This window comes from Solanum verrucosum, unplaced genomic scaffold, assembly GCF_900185275.1.
Source record: "Solanum verrucosum unplaced genomic scaffold, falcon-dt-bn FXZP01000053.1, whole genome shotgun sequence".
NCBI lineage: Eukaryota > Viridiplantae > Streptophyta > Magnoliopsida > Solanales > Solanaceae > Solanum > Solanum verrucosum.
The window spans coordinates 370,105-391,365 of NW_026020152.1; the positions used below are offsets into that span (position 1 = coordinate 370,105).

General features: G+C 29.9%; 4 protein-coding genes across 4 annotated transcripts in view; 1 reads left to right on the top strand and 3 right to left on the bottom strand.

Moving 5' to 3' along the window:
- LOC125828141 (uncharacterized) overlaps window positions 1-21,261 on the top strand; it is a 192,665-nt gene that overhangs the window by 14,426 nt on the left and 156,978 nt on the right. The window lies entirely within an intron of this gene.
- Window positions 1,158-4,436, bottom strand: LOC125828187 (uncharacterized). Its single transcript, XM_049507509.1, has 3 exons — window positions 4,327-4,436; window positions 3,984-4,247; window positions 1,158-1,576 (listed from the first exon to the last, which is right to left on the bottom strand). The coding sequence occupies exons 1-3, from the start codon at window positions 4,361-4,363 to the stop codon at window positions 1,374-1,376; spliced, it is 504 nt and encodes a 167-aa protein (XP_049363466.1). The 5' UTR covers window positions 4,364-4,436; the 3' UTR covers window positions 1,158-1,373.
- Window positions 5,981-7,965, bottom strand: LOC125828104 (isoleucine N-monooxygenase 2-like). The gene is made up of 2 exons (XM_049507410.1): window positions 7,093-7,965; window positions 5,981-6,616 (listed from the first exon to the last, which is right to left on the bottom strand). Exons 1-2 carry the CDS (start codon window positions 7,963-7,965, stop codon window positions 5,981-5,983), a joined length of 1,509 nt encoding a protein of 502 aa, XP_049363367.1.
- LOC125828147 (isoleucine N-monooxygenase 2-like) lies at window positions 13,257-15,341 on the bottom strand. The gene is made up of 2 exons (XM_049507462.1): window positions 14,388-15,341; window positions 13,257-13,892 (listed from the first exon to the last, which is right to left on the bottom strand). The coding sequence occupies exons 1-2, from the start codon at window positions 15,339-15,341 to the stop codon at window positions 13,257-13,259; spliced, it is 1,590 nt and encodes a 529-aa protein (XP_049363419.1).

Genomic DNA, 21,261 nt, shown 5'->3' on the forward strand with positions numbered 1-21,261 from the left:
TGTGTGAAAGCATTTGAAAGCTTACAGACAAGTTTGATTATATGGATTTTAAACAAAATAATTCATAGTGTGGATAGATTTTTTTTTTTTTTAATTCTAAATTGAATTATACATGATATTAATACATTTAAACTCTGCAGTTGATTGATGCAATAGTACAGAGTGTTTAGTTTTGGTGTTAGGGAATAAAATTAGAGGCTGGAATGGAAAGTTAAAACCTTAATATTAAACGTGTCTTTTTAACTTAATTTCATTTGATATTTATGTCCTCTAATTTTAAGTGTGTACAAATAGATACTTAAATTTGTATAGAGGTGAATAAGCAGACACACACGCTCTATGTGTATTATGTCACGTTGAATGCATATATCTATTATAAATATCAGATCCAGTTAAAAACATATTTATATATTATGTCAAAGTTAAATGTTAAAAATATTAGAGGAGTATTAGCCACGTTCATTGTCCCACAGCTAATTGCGCATCTTCTGTCTGGCCTTAACATGCACTCACATGGCAATTAATTACTTTACAAGTCTTTTGAATCCTAGAGGAAAAGACCAGGAAATATATTATAAACAATATGATATATTAGTTTTTGTTCTTTTTCATTATTGGTTTTTTTCTTAATAATTGTTGTGATTTTATCTTAGGGTTGGAGATTATCACAGAATTGTTACAGTAATATAAAGGGTAAAATAGACATTTGTTATGTAATTCCTATTTTGTAAATCAATCTTTACAAATGTTGAGGTTGGCGATGGATGTCTTGAACGGACTTGTTAAGCATCATCTATTTTGCTGAAGATCGCGAGTGAAAAAGAATTTTGGTGAAATACATTTAATATATCCCCTTCTTACTTGCAACAATAGAAACCAAACCGTTAAAAGACCACTCACCGGTAAATCCAAAACTAATAATACTAATGAATAAGATTATTGACATGGTTATCGATTTACCATAACAAGTCAATAATCGATTAACCAAAAACCTGACTGAATCGACCACTAAACACCCCTAGTTCCGATACAGTAAATCAAACTCAGGTACAAGAAATTTCAGATTCAGTACGTCCACCCCTAGGTGCGATGCATTGCTAGGGAAGACTCTGGACATACATGATTATCAATAGGTTTCTAAAGCAGCAAAGCTATATAAACCTTATGTAGGTTGAAACACAGGTGAACTTGAGCCATAGAAGAGTAAAAATAGTTATCTGACAACTAGAACATGAAGTTGGAAGTTAGTGGAGTAAAAACAGTTACTGTCATTTAACAACATAAGATACGGGTCAAGTAAAAGGACGGAACAAATTGCTCATCTATACAAGCATGATGAGTACCTCAAGCTCATCGGCTGGCTCTCAAAATGATTAGGAAGTAGCATTTTGTTTCAAAACCTCAGCTTCAGCCATTGCCATAGGGTCTTCATCCTTTTCACCTTCTCTTTCCTCAGCCATCTTTTTTCTATGCAAGTCTTCTGCTACCTGCATTGCAGCCTTCTGCTCTTCTTGAAGGCGCTTCAGTTCCTCTTCTTGCTGTTGCCTCTCAAACCATGTGTCAGCATCCGCCCAAACTGAATGTTCAAATAAACAAATTAGCATTCAACACAATCAACTCCAACTTACAACTGGTCCATAATGACCTCTTTTCTTCTTTAGCATCACTCATAAAGATAGTTGCCAGAAGACATCAAGAGAATTAATCTAACGGATGCAGCTGGAAAATATAAATTGAAGAACGTGTGATGACACACAGGAAGTCTTGACAAGTTCCAACTAAAGAATACGAGTAACATGATAATACATTCATCCATTAATTTATTTATTGTGGATGACAAAGTGATTAACTATTCTAGTACTGAAACTTGGTGGATAAGGTTCTCTCCTACTCTTCTCTCCTTAAATAAACAGACTTGTTACGTGTTGCACTATATTTGTCATTGAACACAGGCTCTGGGGCTACATGACAATACACTTAACCTGTTCATAATGTATTGACATGTATCAGACGGCACAAACTACGCAACTGAATTTAAGTTAAACAAACAGAAGATGGGAAGAATAACTAAATATGTAGCAAATTACTCAAAGAGCAAATGGAAAGGCCTCGATAAATGAGATACCAACCATGATATAAGGATCAAGTCTTTAACCAACTAGATAATTCATGTAGGAGGGCATAAGAGTAGTCTATGCTAAATGGCAGGTAATAAGAAGCTTCCCTACTACTATCTCAACTCAGCAGCTCCTTTGAGATGCCAAAAGTTGACCTGAGTGGGTACTAGTGCAAACAAGTTCTAATAATATAGCACATTTTCATTAAACTACAATAACAACTATGCCTCAATCCAAATAAATTGGAGTTGGATATATGAATCCACACTTCCTCATTTAAGTTCATTTCAAATCATCATACTAAATAAAATAAAAGTGAAAAGAATATGTTAATAACAATAACAACAATAATAATATTAGAAGTTCTCTAACAAGTCTAACTCTAGTATCAAATTATAGTCTCCTTTAGCACTTCTCTATGGCGTTCATGATAAATCAGACACCATGGATATTAAGAAGATAGAGCATTTTCATCAAATTAATCAGATTATATTTTTTTTAGCACTTCTGCATGGCTTGGATGATGATTCAGCCCCCACGCATTAGGAGAATGACTCAACTTAAACTCGTCATGCACACTACCACTATAAAAATGTTTGCGACCTCAAATTCAGATTTCAATCCTTATTCCGATGGTAAGTAACTTCAGCCATGGTTTGAGAAGAAATACCACCTTATGAATTAGAAAGTAAAGGAGGTTCCCCACCAGAAAATATTGTACAGTACACACATGATTTTTAACCCTTCCCAAATTTTGACATCACAAGCATGATTTAGGTATTTCCTCTGGTTTTTATTTCTCCAAAGAAAAAATGGAAGAGGAGTGTAAAGTGAGAGGAGATACCCTCTAAAACATATCAATATTAAGGATCTTTAGCTCCTTACTTCTTGCTTACAATATTCTTAAGGAGACCAAATATAAGGAGAAATTAAAAAGGTGGGTGGCACCGCGATTCAGGGGAAAAGGAGAGGCAAGCTTTGTTCACTAAAGTATTTTTACATGCATTTAGCTCCAGCACTAATAGCATACTGATAAAATTGACACATTGCATACTTTAAGAACACAGGTAGCTTACGCCTTACAGATATACTAGGTTGAGGTAAAACTTACTTTAAACGGTACTAGTAATATGTAATTGAAAAAAATGGAAATTCTTTTCACTGATATAACAGATCATTCACAAAATCAAGACAGTTAAACGCCTTACTTCATATCACATTGATAAACCATAGTATTAGAAGGGAATTTAGTGCATAACAAACTTCAATTTCTCGAGAGAAAACAAAGGGTAAAAGGGTGAGTCCATAACCCGGAGTTCAAAAGATTGCAATGGGTCCTAAGAGTTAGCTGCAGACAGATAATTTTTGAAAAAAAATATTTCGATAGATTTATTCATTTTATCATTATGAGTATCAATCCTACTACTTTTGACCTTCCACAACCTGGGATGGGTCGTCCAAATCATCAGTCCGGTACAAGATGTAACCTTTCCTGGGCAAATATTTATAACGCTCTAGTAGTTCAAGGTCGAGATAGTGTTTGTTTGGCTTGTGAGGTACAACAATTATTAGGAAATAATCGAGTTAGGTCTGTAGCTATGAGTGTTAAAAAGGGTCTAACAACAACAGAAATGCAAGTGATTGACACAAAAGCTCCTATCAGTTCATGTATTCTTTACTTCTACATTTTACTGTCTACTCCTCACGATGTGCCGCGATAGAGGGCTATGTACAGATTGCAAGGTTATCCCGAGTGAGAATCTCACCACCCGACCCGACCCAACACAAGCTCATGAAACAATAACAGAGACTAAAACCCTAGATTTAAAATTTAGGGAAAAATTAGGGAAAAGGGCAGAAACTTACTTGGCTGAGCAGCCCAACCCTGTTCACCACCCTTAATCTTCTCAGGAAGAGCATAATTAACAGTAAGTACACGTCCATAAAGCTCAGCACCATCCATATTATCCATGGCGGCGGAAGCATCTTCCCTTTCAAGGAAGGTTACAAACCCAAAAGATCGATGCTTTTGAGTCGCATGATCTAATGGGGTCTTCACATCCTTAATATCCCCAAATGGTATGAACGCAGCATGTAGTATTGCCTCATTCACCTCCTCTGCTAATCCTCCTGTAACAATGGTAACCAATTTTCATAACATTGAACCAAATTTTCAACTTTATTAGAGGATTTGGGGGTTAAAGATTACCTACGTACAGAGTGTTTTTCTGTACTGCCTGGTTCATAGCACCTTGATTCTTGATTCTTCTTCAATTTCTTTCAAGATTTGGCACTGCTTTGTTTGTTCATTACTCTATAGTCTATAGTCTATACATACTGTAGGCAGAAAAATTGGCCCATATTTCAAAAGCCCAATAAACAAATTCCGAGTATGGAGTGGTAAGTAGTTTTTCATTCATACCATCAAATTCTCCCCCCTCGGAATGAAGTTGGAGTCGAAGTTGTCTTTGTTAGATAGGTTTTACCCAATCTGGGACTTCTTTTGAATCCGAAATTAGTTGAGTTTCATTACAGGTACAGAACACGAGATAGAAAATAAAAAAATAAAGTGAGAAACTACATAATTAGATATACTTCACTATCATATATACTGTGATTATATATACTTTCAAAATATTACGTATCTTACCACTAATTAGGAGTTTTCTATCATATATTGAGGAAGATACACTTAGATATATATATTTTTGCTACTAGATACATTAAAATAGGAAGAGAGGCGAATGAGATGAGGAGGAAGACAAGCGAGATTTGTTATATATCCCAGATATATAGAAGAGTGGCGAGGGATGCGAGGGAGATTTGTTATGTATCCAATTAATAGACATGCAAATCCATTTGGATACCAGAACAAATCACATCTAATTTTGACCCTACTTTTTTGAGATACATATATTTGAATATATATTGATGCACATAAGATACGTAATATTACAAACTAGAGTGATCCAAGTAATTAGCTCCTAAACTAATGGGGTTTATGTAAGTTTCCTAAAAATGAAAGAGTCACTAACTTAAGTGATTTATGAATTATCTAAAAAATGGGCTTTGAAATTACTTGATGTTTTACTATTCTCCTTTAATTCATTTTTAGTTTATTCATTGGTGATACAAGAGTTGATGTTCTTGTATATCTCCAATGAGTATATGCTTTTGTACATGGATAACTGTGTATAAGTTCTTTTTACATAGGGTTAATTAACCTATATAATAATCATTGTTTTCTATGAGATAGTTCAACTCTTGAAAATTAAATAAGAAATTTTTTTACTACAATTTATCTATATGTTATTTGATATTTTAAATTGTAAATTTTTGTGACTTATATTAATTTTTTTTTCATAGTTTCTAAATATGTAAATTGATTTTCAAAAAATTGTATGTCCGAACTCCGTATACACGGCAAAATAATTATCAAAAAGAAAAATCACGAGCTTTTCTTTTTTGTACTCTCATATATGTTTTATCAAAACACTTTCTTAGCTTGAAGATGATTTTTTTTTTTTGGTAAAAGCGATATTATATATGACAAGATGATACTATGTAAAATCTAATATGTTTCAAGTGGTTATAAAGTCATGTTTCTGCAGCTCTGTTGATCTATTCCATGTTTATATTGTGAGTCAGTCAAATAGTTGGAAGATTTCTTGATACATTAATCATAAGGAAATTTTAATTGAAATCACCTAGCTTTTTGTTTCTATCGGAATTTGAACTCATAAATTGAGTCCTTTAGATTGATGTTATTTTTTCGTAAAGTGAATAAGCTATTGTTATTGAATTGACTTTAGAGCTACATAAACTTATGTCAATTAAAACTCTACTGATACACATGTGCAATGTTAAAGATACATGGCCCTAGCTAATCTTGGTTTTGCTTGAACAAGAAGTGGTAAGGTAGAAAAATGATTAATCTTAGATGACTCAATTAAATCACTGCATGGTGAATTTGGTGGTAAACTCCAAGTAAATCCTTGAAGAAGCCTAGCAAGTAACATTGTAGTAATTGTTGAGCCAAGTTTCACAGTTGGACAACCTCGTCTTCCAATACTAAATGATAACAAACGTAAGTTTGAATCAGTGAGAACTATTTCACCACCATCTTCCATTTTGAGGTGGCGCTCCGGCATGAACTTTAATGGATCCTTCCAAATTCTTGGATTCCGGCCAAGTCCAAGACGACTTAATAGCACTACACTCCCTTTAGGAATGAAGTACTTTTCACCGACGATGGTATCAGAGATAGACACGTGAGGAACATTAAAAGGCGATATTGGATGAAGTCGAAAGGCCTCTTTTATGCAAGCCTTGACATAATTTAGCCTTGGCAAATCTGATTCTTGAACCAATCTATTAATCCCAACAACAGTGTTGAGTTCTTCTACGGCCTTCTGCATTAACTTCGGTTGATTCAACATTTCTGCAAATGTCCATTCAACTGCATTTGAGGGGTTATCCACTGTTGCCAACATGAGTTCCTGTACATTATTTGTTTGTAAACAATCATATTGTCATGTCAACACTTTCTGATTAGATGAGAATTAATTTATGTTTTTTATTTTATTTTTTGAGTTGATACATTGTCTATAAAAATAGAGTCTATTTAAGGGTCTGAATTAGTATAATTCATTGCCTATTTGGTCAAGTTTTTGGAAATCAAGAGTGTTTATTTTAGATAGTTAAGGTGTTTGGTCAAACGTTTAAGAGAATAAATATTTTTGAGTAATATCAGAAGTTGTTTTTCACAAGCTAATTCTTTTTCTTTAGAAAACACTTTTAAAGCCTTGGTCAAAATCAATTATTGTACTAATATTGATAAAAATGATTTTCAAATTGGTTAGCTAAATATAAATGACTATAAAAAAACACTTTTCAAAATAAGCAAATCTTAAAAGGTTGACCATAAAGGTGATCACACAATTCACAATAGTTTAGTAATTGAATGTATACTTACAAGCACTTGTGCCTTAATCTCTTTAACATTCATCAATGGATTTTCATTGATATCTTTGAGCATGATAAGAATATCAAGAATGTCTTGTTTCAAAGTTTTGTTGTGATTTTTCCATATTTGAATCCTATGATCAACTTCAATATCAATATGTTTTGTTGCTGTAGAATAGGCTTTCTTGATAATTGCCTTGTGACCATCCAAATCAAAAACACTTAACCATGGTAAGTAATCTGATATACCAAAAGAATGAAGATATTCAAGAAGTGTAAAAAGTGCATCAACTTCTTCCATAGTTTCAAATAAAGCGGATTTCTTGCTGAAAATCATATTCCTAATTACATTTCCACAATAACATCTTGTCACTTTCCTCAAATTAATACTAATAGATTGATTATTGTAAACGAATCGATGAAGGTTGTCAGCCTCTTCATCCCTTTTACAACGAAGCCATTGAAATGATGTTGGTGATAGCACATGAGAAGCAAGAATTCCCCTCATTTTCATCCATTGATCACCAATGGGGAGGAAAACAGAAGTTATATAGCTATTGCTAATAAGGCTCGCGGACATACAAATAGGCCTGGATGAGAAAACAGAGTCTTGAAGCTTCAAGAGCTCGCAAGCAAGCTCAGGAGAAGTTACAGGAATGACATGAACATTACCAAGACGAATGCAAGCAATTTCAATATCCATTTCCTCCATAATTTTGTGTATCCAATGAATAAATGATGCCTTATTTTTTAGAAAGATTTGAGGAAGGCTTCCAATTATAGGCCATGATTTTAGACTTGGAGGGAGTGGTTTATTGTTTCTTACACTACTATTCCATTTGTTAAGAATAGTAGAAATGAAGAAGTAATTGTAGATTACCATATGAATAAAGTTTGTAATTTTTTTTATCATAGTTTCCTTGTGATTGCTAAATCTTATGTTTTCCACTATTTATAGGCTCTGCATGAACTTGCAAGATAAGGTAGTGTCGACAAAGAGGTATGGAAACTAGTATTTATCAAATAAAAAAAATGTGTCATTTTTATTAGAATTAACTAAACATAAAAGTGTCATGTAAATGGAAACAGAGGGCAATGGGGCAATACTCTGTGTCATATAATTTCAATGTAATATGTGAGGCCACGAAATTAAAATATATATTTGATTTCATGAATATGGAATAGTTATGTCAATATATAGTTGGCGATGAGTTGGCATTGAGATATTATCAAGATTTTATGATGGAGGAATTCCAACAACGCCAATTGTTTTACTCCAATAAAGCTATAAACTTATAGTTTATTAATGTGCATGGGGCAAAGGGAAATAGTAGTTATTTTGATTATTAGTCACCCATATCTAGAGTTAATGCATTGTGCAAGTAGATGTTTTAATTAGTATATAGATCTATGGTGTGTTTGGTATGAAGGAAAATGTTTCATTTTTTCATATTTGGTTGGCATAAATGTTTTCTTAATCAACTTATTTTAATGATTTCCCTTTTAAAAAAAAGTAAGGAAAATATTTTCCAAAATCAATTTGAACCTCACACCTCAACTTTTCATCCTAACTTAAGTCTCGGGTATCGATTCTCAATACTAATTGTAGATTTGACTCCTGATTCTCAATTCGAGACCCAACTCTCGACTTCCATTTGAGACCTAACTCCCAAGTCAAGTGTTGGGGTTGGATGTCAGGGTCGAATGTCAAAGACGGATCCCGTTTCGAAAGTTGGGTCCCGCATTGGGCTCATGTCCCAATTCAAAATCGAGTCTCAATTTTTCATTCACTAATCATACACTAGAAAATATATATTTTCCACTCACCAACCAAACATGAGAAAATAAGTTAGAAACCAACTTTCAAAACAAGATCCGTCTCAGACATTCGACCCTGACATCACTAATGAAAGACAAAGGTTCGAGGTTCCATAGAAAACATTTTCCTTCCTACCAAACACACCCCTGATTGTTGTGTATTGTCTTGGATCTCATATCACATGATTCACATTACTAATGAATGGCCAAGATAATTGCATGGCTATCCATAATTCACTACTTTATAGTGTCAGGAGATCTTACAAAATAATTTCTGACACTAAAGTTTTTAAACATTCTTAAAATGTGTTCTTCATGTAGTCCACACACTGCAATCCAGCACCAAGTGTGTAAGGCCTACAACATATTGATTCCATGGATTGAAGATACAACTACAACATCAGAGACAACTCACTTTGAAAAAAAAGAACATTATCTCAAAAATGGATCTAAATTCTAAGGGCGGAGCCAAGTAAGGTTAAGAGGGCTTAAATGAACGCAGTTAGTCGACTAATTAAAATTGAATCTGCTATAGATTAAGATTATCACAACTTTTAGTGTGTATTAGTCCATTAGTCTTTCCGAATATGATTGATAGACTCCATCTCTTCTTCTATTGCTGTTGACACATTCCAAAAAGGACCTCACAATTACACAGTGACATCAATAACAACACGAAGAAAATTAGATACATCAAAGGTAGAATACTTAAAGACCACCATAAACTTGACTCGTTTTATTCGAGTATGTTTTAAACATTGAGCATGAGTATATATTTATTGGGAGTAGTACTGAGCACCGATATGGGGGTGAGTTCAGACAACTCACATTCCTCATAAACCATGCAGCCAAGTACTGGGGTAAAGGGTCGTACTTTTTAGACGATTTCTTATCGCTTTTAAGCATAGCTTAGTGGATCCAATTAGTTGAGGTGTTCTATACCTCGGCAAGGAATATGACAATTCTGGCAGCGTGGACGAGACTGTATCATCACATAACTCATAGTGATGGTTGTCAATTAGAGAATACCCCAAATAAGAGTAAAGAACAACTTATTGTATTTTTATACATCATTGAGTTAATATCTTCTATTTTTATAACGCTTTAAATATTGAATATCTTATTATTGTTTTTGCATTGGAGTTGAGTTGAGGTGAGTATTTCTTCCAGTCTTATTTGTTCAGTTATCTATGCTTCCAGTTCTCTTTACCTGCTCATACATTCAATGTACTGGATGCCATTCTATCTGCATCTTATTTATGATGCAGATACAGGTGTTCAGGGTCATCAACAGGCGTTTCGTTGATACCATTTGCACTCCAGCTAGTTTTGGTGAGTCTCCTTGCTTTCCGGAGGGCTTCACATCTATTTTCTGCTCTGGTTAAGTTGTTGAGGCTTCTGTACCGACATCTATTCTAATATTAGACGCTTCATAGATAGTTAAATGTTGAGAAGTCTCTCATTATTTCCCCTTTTTGTTGAGATGTTCTGAGATAGTGGGATTTCACTGGGTTGTTGTTGTTGTTGTTGAGATGTTCTGAGATTTTGCTAGTTTTTTTTTCTTTTCGAATACATTCGCGTATACGTGTGTGCATTCATGTTCTCTTACCACATTCTACTGTTGTTTGTTATAGATATTACTGTGTGCAAGTGCATATCATCTTGTGAGTTGTGTGTCTGTTTGTACTTGTGTATATAATGAGTTGTAGCTCTGAAATAGTTAAAAAATTTGGATGCAGGAAAGGCTCAATCCAGCGTATTGGTTCACACAAAGAGAACAATGAGAAGAAAACAAATCCAATTATTAATACTGTTAGTGAAAACTTACAAGATAACAAAAATACAAGATTACAATTGAAAATAAATATGAAGAAAATAAATCTCTTCAGGCTGAGGCGCGAATATCTCGCTCTCTTTAAGGAGATTCAAGCCCACTGCAGCAAATGTTTTCACCTGTCCAGCAGTAGTTCTTCTTGACTTGTCCCCTCCAGGATACAACAGCCTAAGCACAAAATATAACTCAACAACTCTGGACAAGAGTTGAGTCCAAAACTCCACAAAAAGAACACCTCCCTTCAACTAATAAGAACTCTCTTTTTGACCAACTCTTTCACTCTATATTTTTCTTATATGTTGTGTGTAACAAACCAAATGAAGACCACCACTATTTATAGTACAAGAAGTCTTCCTAGAAATGAATAGGAAGATAATGGGATAGTAAATAGTAAAGATAAATGGCCTAAAGGTTACATAGGTTACAAGGAATAATGGAGAAGTAATGAAAAGAATTAGTGGTCATAGTAGACCACCTTCTGCCACTAACGGCAACCTCAAGTTGAACGTTTTGTAACCACCAAATAATGATCAATAAAACACATGCACAGTGAGTAACCAAAGTGAGTAATTAGGCATAAGAAAACTCCACTAACGGACAACAAAAGAAATGCCATAATTTCCAACGTTCTCTGCACATTCACTAAGGCTGAAATGCAATTAAGCCTAGGACACAATTATGAGACTATTTTAATAATAAATAAGTATTAAAATGCTCAAAAAGACCAACAAATACAACTCATGCTGCATAAAATTGTATGTTTAGTATACATGGCCTTAGCTAATTAATCTTGGTTTTGTCTGAGCAAAAAGTGGTAAAGTACAAAAAGAATCAGTCTTAGATGATTCAATTAAGTCATTATTGCATGGTGAATTTGATGGTAAATTCCAAGTAAACCCTTGAACAGGTGTAACAAGTAACATTGTAGTAATTGTTGACCCAAGTTTCACACCTGGACAACCTCGTCTTCCAATACTAAATGACAACAAACATAACTTTGAATCAGTCAGAATTACTTTATTACCATCTTCCTTTTTTGAGGTGACGCTATGGTTCGAACTTCCCTTCCAAACTCATATATAATTAGTTTGTTTAGAAATATAGGTAATCTATTTCTATTTATATAGGTCTGAATAGATATAGTAATAAACATGTACATTTGTGATGTGCCAGCATCCTTTACACCTGTGGTCCACAGAAAATGATGGTCACATTAATATTTTAATTGACTTTAAAATCTTAAAATCTCTCCGTTAAAGATATCGATGTTACGATAAAAATGAGACCATGACTAAAAGGGGGTGAAGAAGATGGTGGATATTACGATTCAAATAATTTAATTTTTATGGTGATAAGAAAACATAAGAAATTACTAAATCATGGAATTCATTGTCAATTGTTGATTATGTATGATTCATATATAATTTTTAAAGTTATTAACTTAAAGAATTTTTTTTAAAAAAAGATGAGGATAATGCAAGAAAGTACTTGAATTAAAATCAAAATAAAATAAAGGTAGAAGTTGGAGAAACCGTATTTTCCTTGTAAAGTTTATCCAAAATATTACTTAAGTAGTAGTTAAATTTTTATTTTTTTCATTTTATTTTATTTTTACAGTAAATTAATGTTTTATCATACATGGAAACTCATGTATGTGTTTATGATGAATTAGTAGCCTCCCAATCTTCCAAAATGATGAAAATCTATTGTGATAGTTTTAAAGTTCTAAATGTTACTTAAATAGAATTATAAAATTCTAATTAATTTAGAAGTGTTAAATATTATGATTTCTTATATCATGTGATAAATACAAAATTCACAAGCGGAATTCTTACATGAAAACTTATAACCAATTATAAAGGGGCATCATCAATGTCAAGATCGAGATATAGATTCTATCAATTAATTATTACTTTATCAATGTGATTTGTTATCATCCAATTAACCTACGAAAGAGTTTTACCTTTTGACAGATCAATATAATAAATCAAGTTATATTGATCATAACAATTATACAAGATTTAGAGTAAAAGTACATTAGATGAACTAGAGAAGTTGTTTTGTAAAATATTTCGAGTATAAACTAGCATCTCTACTTGGTCCATTCAATAAACACGAATAATATAATAGCACAAGAAGTTGGAATAAAGTCACTCTCATAATCAAGATCAAATTATATTTAATCTTGTGCTACGATCATCAAGATGTTTGTCTTGTTTCATCTTTCATTGTAAACATTGGTTTATAACCCATAAGGACCGCTAATTTTAATCTTCAGTTTATGAGATAAGAAACTCCATACACTAAATATCTACTATATAAGCAAAGGACACACATGTTAACCCAATGATCTACTCAAATGATACTTTATTAAATGAAGTAAACAAAATAGCAATCTTTACATTTATAGGATGAAAAAACAGTACTATAACTTAAACCACATGGATTATAATATATCCTAACACAAATAATTTCACACACTAAGACTTAGACAAATGAATACAAAAAAAAAACATTGTAGCTTAAAGATACATGACCTTAGCTAATCTTGGTTTTGCCTGAGCAAGAAGTGGTAAGGTAGAAAAATGATTAATCTTAGATGACTCAATTAAATCATTGCATGGTGAATTTGGTGGTAAATTCCAAGTAAATCCTTGAAGAAGCCTAGCAAGTAACATTGTAGTAACTGCCGAACCAAGTTTCACAGCTGGACAACCTCGTCTTCCAATACTAAATGATAACAAACGTAAATTTGAATCAGTGAGAACTACTTCACCACCATCTTCCATTTTGAGGTGGCGCTCCGGCATGAACTTTAATGGATCCTCCCAAACTCTAGAATTCCGGCCAAGTCCAAGACGACTTAATAGCACTATACTCCCTTTAGGGATGAAGTACTTTTCACCGACGATGGTATCAGAGACAGACACATGAGGAACATTAAAAGGCACAAAGGGATGGAGTCGAAAGGCCTCTTTTATGCAAGCCTTGATATAATTAAGCCTTGGCAAGTCTGATTCTTGAACCCATCTATTGATCCCAACAACAATGTTGAGTTCTTCTATAGCCTTTTGCATTAAAATTGGTTGATTCAACATTTCTGCAAATACCCATTCAACTGCATTTGAGGGATTATCCACCGTTGCCATAAAGAATTCCTGAACATTATTTGTTTGTAACCAATCATGTCAACACTTTCAGACTAGATGAGCAATAATTTATGTTTAAATTGTATTTTATATGATGAGTTAATACATAAGGTAGGTAGAAGGAAATGAGAATGTACTAGTTAGTTTGGCCAAATTTTGGAAATTAAAAGTGCATATTTTAGATAATTGATGTGTTTGGTCAAATATTTAAGAAGAATAAGTGTTTTTAAGTAGCAGCAGATGTTTTTCCCCAAAACACTTTTAGAGCCTTGGTCAAGTACAAAGTATTGTACAAACTAATATTGACAAAAATGTTTTTTAAAACATAAATTGCTATCCTCCAAAAGTACATTTTTTATGAAGTACTTTGACGCTAAATTCTTTTCAAAATAAGCAAATTTTGAAAGATTGATCAGATAGTCTATCAATCATAAAATTAGCCAAAGGTGATTAAACAACACAACTTTGTTCACATGATTTATAAGTAATTGAATGTATACTTACTAGCACTTGCGCCTTAATCTCTTTAACATTCATCAATGGATTTCCATTTTTATTTTTGAGCATGATAAGAACATCAAGGATGTCTTCTTTCAAAGTTTTGTTGCCATCTTTCCATATTTGAATCCTATGATCAACTTCAATATCAATATGTTTTGTTGCTCTAGCATAGGCTTTCTTGATAATTGCCTTGTGACCATCCAAATCAAAAATACTTAACCATGGTAAGTAATCTGATATACTAAAAGAATAAACATATTGAAGAAGAGTAAAAACTGCATCAATTTGCTCCTCTTGTTCTTCTATATTTCCATATAATGATCTCTTGCTGAAAATCATATTCCTAATTACATTCCCACAATGATATCTTGTTACTTTCCTTAAGTTAATAACAAGTAATTGGTTGTTGCATTGATTGTAAACAAATCGATGAAGGTGGTCAGCTTCTTCGTCCCTTTTACAACAAAGCCATTGAAAAGATGTTGGTGACAACACATGAGAAGTAAGAATTTTTTTCATTTTCATCCATTGATCACCACTAGGGAGAAAAACTGGGGTCAAGTAGCCATTACTAACGAGGCTCGCGGACATGCAAATAGGCCTGGATGAAAAAATAGAGTCCTGAATCTTCAAGAACTCACAAGCAAGTTCAGGAGAAGTTACAGGAATTACATGATAATTACCAACACGAATGCATGCGATTTCAGTATTCATTTCCTCCATAATTTTGTGTATTCGATGAGTTAATGCATTCTTATTTTTTAGGATGATTTGAGGAAAACATCCAATTATAGGCCATGATTTCGGACCTGGAGGAAATGGTTTATTGTTTCTTACACTAATATTCCATTTCTTATTAAGAATAATAGAAATGAAGAATGTCAATAGAATAGAAATAATGAAGAATGTAGTGTTATTGGAGATAACAATAAGAAGAAGGTTTGATATTTTCATCATTTTTCTCTTGTGATAATTGCTAACTCTTTATGTCTTACACTATTTATAGGTGCTGCATGAACATGCAACTAAGGTAGGCTCAACAAAGTGGTATGGCAAGTAGTATTTAATACTCTGATATAGTTTGACTGATTAACATATAATTTAAGAAATATGAGAAACATTGCAATGTTTAAGAAAATTGTGTCATTTTTTTAATTGACTAAAAAAATATGTGTCACATAAATTGAGATGTAGAGAATACTCCCTATAATTTAGTTTTAACGTAATAACATATAATATGCGGCATAAGAGAGGCCACAAAATTAAAACATATTATTTTCTTTTCAACTAGGACGATCAACGACGATTTAGTTAATTAATAAAAACTCCTACCCTAAAAGCAATTGTACATTTTGTATAGGGAGTACTTGATTTAAAAAATAAGCATAAAATTCCAAATAAAGCACGTGGGAATATAAAAATGTGGGGGACATTAATGGTAAGCGAAAGTTATCACAAGATTTCTTTTATCTTCTGATAAAATGCAAAATTATTTTATTTTATATTTATTTTAAAGTATTAAATAATTTTTGAATTATTTATTCTACAATTTATGTAATAATAATAAAATACATTATCTTAAATAACATATTTTCTTTTCGACTATATAGAAAAGTCATGACTAAGACGATCAATGGCGATTTAGTTAATTAATAAAAACTCCTAACTTAAAAGCAATTGTACATTTTGTACAGGGAGTACTGAATTTCCAAAATAATCATAAAATTCCAGCAAATTATTTTTTTCATATTTATGCATATCTTTATCTTGAACTACAATGATTTTTTTATCAATCATTTAATTGCTACAAATTGAGAAATCAAACAACGTTTTTTGAAAAAATGTCAATGCCTAACCTAAAAACTAAATAATTGAATTAATTCAATTCAACTTGATTTTTTTATATTTATGTTTATCCTTATCTTCAACTACAATAATTTTTTTTATTAATGATTTAATTGCTACGAATTGAGAAATAAAACCTATTTTTTTTTTAAAATATCAATGTCAAACCTAAAAACTAAAGAATTGAATTAATTCAATTCAACTTGAATTTTCGATATTTGTACCTATATATCCTTATCTTGAACGACAGTATTTTTTTTTCATTTATGATTTAATTGCTACAAATTGAGAAACCAAACCAAAATTTTTGAAAAAATATCAACGCCGAACCTAAAAACTAAAGAATCGAATTAACTCAATTCAACCTAATTTTTTGATATTTATGTCCATCCTTATCTTGAACTATAGTAATTTTTTGCTACGAATTAAGAAATCAAACCAAAATTTTTGAAAAAATATCAATATCGAACCTAAAAACTAAAGAATTGAATTAATTCAATTTAACTTGATTTTTTTGATATTTATATCTTGAACTATAGTAGTTTTTTTCATTTATGATTTAATTGTTATAAATCGAGAAATCAAACCAATTTTTTTGAAAATATCAATGCCGAACCTAAAAACTAAAGAATTGAAATAACTCAATTCAACCTGATTTTTTTATATTTATGCTTATCCTTATCTTGAACTACAGTAACAAAAATTTATTATTTCAATGTTGGACCTAAAAACTAAAGAATTGAATTAATTCATTTCAACCTGACTTTTTTATATTTATGTCTATTCTTATCTTGAGCTACAGTAAAAAAAATTCATTAATGATTTAATTGCTACAAATTGAGAAATCAAACTAAATATTTTGAAAAAAAATATCAATGCCGAACCCAAAAACTAAAGATTGAATTAATTCAATTCAATCTGATTTTTTGATATTTATGTCTATCCTTATCTTGAACTACAGTAAAAAAATTCATTAATAATTTAATTGCTACGAATTGAGAAATCAAACCAAAATTTTTGAAAAAAATATTAATGCCAAACCTAAAAATTAAAAAATTGAATTAATTCAATTTATTATGATTTTTAGATATTTATTTCAATCCTGAACTATATATTATAGATATTTCTGTTGTCTATACTCAATTCACTGAAAAACAAGAAAATTTCTTTTTCAAAGTGTCGTACAGACACAGTGTTTTTCGTCGGCAGCTTTTCCATCACAAGATTTCCATATGATTATTTTCAATGCAGCTTTAACTCTAAGGACGGCTTATTGTATCGAGTCCGAAGTTAAAAGAGCAAAAAATTGAGGATCAAATTAAAAGGACAATATTTAAATGGAAGGACGAATATTGTTAAATCATAGGTTGGATTAACTAAAAATAGTACATAGAGTAAAAAAGCGAAAATAGATGAAAGTAATTTTAGAATGTATTGAAAAGTTACCTTTTTTTTTGTATTATTTGTCGAAATAGATAATACATATATGAGCACATGGGAATATAAAAATGTAAGGGCCATTTATGGTATGCGAAAGTTATCACAAGCAACACAAGTACACAACTTATGTTTTAAAAAATGGTCAATATATGAGTGTCCTGATAATTTATGTGATATCGATAAAATTTGGAGAGTCAGTCAAATTTTTTAAATTGTTAATGATTGTCCCCTGTCTCAATTTATATGACACAAATAAAATTTGGAGAGTTAATAATTTTTTTATGTGATTTTTAAATTATTTAAATTGTGATTTATAGTATATTATGTAATTTTCAGAAAAGCTTTTTATATTTATTACTCAATGATTTAAGAAATAATACATTAAAATCAATAATTAATTTATTATTTCTCAAATAATATGGCAAGTTAATACAAAATAGCTAAAATTAGCGGATAAAGTATGATGATGTCACATATATAAGTTGACTAGATATGGGGCCCCGTGCTGGTATGTTACTGTTTCTGTTTTAATTTATGTGGTACATATGAACTTTGAAGTTAATCAATTTTTTAGTATGTTTTTATATATTTTAAGTTGCTAATTATTTTTATTTAGAGTATGTTTTATGTAAATATATTATAAATAACAATAAATAACAAGTTAATTTTTTAAAAAAAAACTTATAAAAAATTCATTGACTTTTGAAATTTCCTTTGTATCACATAAATCAGGACAAAGCGTGTAATATATATGAAAATGACATAAAACGTACTATAACTCACAATCATTAGCAACTTAAAATATCTATATATCTATATTTCTCCCAATTTATGTGGTATAGATGAAATTTTGAAAGTTAACAAAAACTTTTTATATGTTTTCAAATATTTTAAGCTATTAATTATTATGATTTATAATAATTTTTACATAAAAAAATTTATTTATATAAAGTATAAAAGAAAAAATTTTAAAAAAGGAAACATAAATGTTAGCAGGAGTCCAATCTATGTTAATTTCTATGTTTTAATTATTGTAATACCGATTGAATTTGGAGAGCCAACTAAATTTTTTTAAAGGATTTTTTTATAAATTTTAAGTTGTTAATTATTATAATTTATAATATTTTTATTAATTTTAAACCAATATATGTTTTTCTCTGTCTCAATTACATGAGACATATGGAATTTGGAGAGTCAACTAAAATTTTAAAATATGTTAAGTTGTTAATTATTATACCTTATAGTACTATTACGTGATTTTCAAATAAAATATGTAATTTTTTTTATTTCAATTTATATGTCATTGATATAATTACATATATTAAGTAATGAAGAATTAATGTCTAAATTATGTGACACCTATGAATTTTGGAGTGTAAATCAAATTAGTTATATGATTTTTTAAAAATAAAGCGGTAATTATTACAATTTATAATACTTTTTATATATTTTTTAAATGATATATATATATATATATATATATATCTTTATGATATTGATATTAGTATTATAATAAATTAAATTTTATTATTTTTAAATTTATGATCTCAATTGTTAGTCTATGCCACATTATAAAATGTTCAAAAGTAGATATCAGATTTACAAAAATGTCAATGTCAGCTAAAGTAATAAAATAACATCTAAGGGCATGAACCTATACATGTATATATAAAGCTGAATATAGACAATCTGATGTGGCATCTCTCTATGACCAGTATTTCTATTCATCTTTTTTCTCCTTTTTTTTGTCATTTTATCTTTGTTTTGTATTTCTTATTTGTATTTTTTTTTAAAAAGTATTTATATCATACCCGATTAATTATGCCCTTTATAACATCCAATACACTAATATAGATTTAAGTAGATGAAAATGGAAGATGAAAAGATAAATATTATTAATTTTTCATAACTGTTTATAATTATTTAGCCTATAAAAAAAATAAAAATAGTTGACCATTTGTAACAAATAAGAACAAATTTCTTCACTTTGGCTCCTCTTCTTCTGACGACGATGATCAATATATGGTATCAACTTCTGTCGCTAAGATGTTCATCAAATTTCTAAGTCATGTGACTTTTTTAACAAAAGAGAAAGAGAGAATATCTCATGATTCTTGTAAAGACATTGATGTAAAGAAAGAGATTATTTAACAAAAAGTTATTTTCAAAATAAAAGACTTTTTGAAAAAATGTTTATTCCTCCTACAAGGAGAGAAAATTCATTGTGGTTGACAAATTTATAAGAAGGCTGATTAGTGTTTCAAAGGGTAAGAAAAATTATTTGGAGAAAAAATCATTCTATTTATGGAATTCGTATCAAATTAGGAGGAGAACAAGCAAAAATTTATTTTGTGATTTGAAAAGATAGAAAATTAGATATTATTTCTTTCAACCTCATTATTCTTCTAATTTCTTTCATCTTTTATTTTGTCTTGATTTTTTTGTATCTTTAAAGTTTTTTTTTCTTATTTATCTTTAATTAAAGTTTATATATATTTTCTTAAAAAAGAATTTAAAAAGATGATCATATTTAGTTCTTTTCCTCATCAATGCTATTAATCTCATAATTAGTGTTATTTATATTATTTTCTTAATTACTTTTTTTTCTTTCATTTAATTATTCATTTGAAGAAATTAGTTATTATAACTTTATAAGAATTACACATGTATTTTTACATAATTGATTTGTTATTTTAATTTTTTTTGGATCATTCTTCATCTTAAAGTTTCTATCTATATGTAATAATAAAGCTAAAATAGAAAATGTGGGGTGACACCTTCTTAGCAATAGATACTTATTTATTCTTATCAATGTTTCTGACATTTTTTGTTATTTTTTCCTTAAAATAATTGTTGCCTCGATTTTTAGTTTTAGTTTTTTTTTTTTTTAGCATTTTCTAATTTTAAAAGACTGAAAATTTTATATTGAAAATTTACAAAAAATAAACAATGATTTATTTAACTCCTATCATCATCAATATTATTATTAATTTGTTTTACTTCTTTTCTTAATCTTCATTTCATCATTAATGTAATTTATATCATTTTCTTATATATATATATATATTTGTGACATTTCTTAGAAGTTAGGATTATTATTTATTTAATTTTTTAAAATTTTGAATTCTTTTGTCATACTAAATACAACATGTTTTATTATAATTACATTTAATATATTAATGAATATGTTGTACGAATGAAAAGAAAATTATCATTTCACAAAAACAAAAGTTAAAATATAATTTATTATGGTTAAGGAAAGATAAAATTATTATTCCAATATCCATTACCATATATAATACATTAAAAATTAATTGAAAAGCTGTAAATGGAAAAGGAATCACCATTTAAGGAATCATTATTTTTAAATTTTTGAATCATTTCTTCTTCTAAAAGTTTCTATCCATATGTAACAGTAAAGTTAAAATAGAAAATGTAGTGACACCATTCTTAGTAATAGATACTTATTTATTTTTATTAATTTTTTAATTTTAAAAGATTGGAAATTTTATGTTAAAAATTTAAATAATAGAAAAAATGATTTATTTAACTTTTATCATCATCAATACTACTAATTTATTTGACGTTTTTT

Excerpts from the sequence above, each read along its gene's own strand:
- LOC125828187 (XM_049507509.1), bottom strand. The coding sequence starts at position 4,363 with ATGAACCAGGCAGTACAGAAAAACACTCTGTACGTAG. Across the intron at positions 4,248-4,326 it reads GAAAAACACTCTGTACGTAG|GAGGATTAGCAGAGGAGGTG; the intron begins GTAATCTTTAAC and ends CCATTGTTACAG. Across the intron at positions 1,577-3,983 it reads GGGTTGGGCTGCTCAGCCAA|TTTGGGCGGATGCTGACACA; the intron begins GTAAGTTTCTGC and ends TTGAACATTCAG.
- LOC125828147 (XM_049507462.1), bottom strand. The coding sequence starts at position 15,341 with ATGATGAAAATATCAAACCTTCTTCTTATTGTTATCTCCAATAACACT. Across the intron at positions 13,893-14,387 it reads AGATTAAGGCGCAAGTGCTA|GAATTCTTTATGGCAACGGT; the intron begins GTAAGTATACAT and ends AATAATGTTCAG.
- LOC125828104 (XM_049507410.1), bottom strand. The coding sequence starts at position 7,965 with ATGGTAATCTACAATTACTTCTTCATTTCTACTATTCTTAACAAATGG. Across the intron at positions 6,617-7,092 it reads AGATTAAGGCACAAGTGCTT|GAACTCATGTTGGCAACAGT; the intron begins GTAAGTATACAT and ends AATAATGTACAG.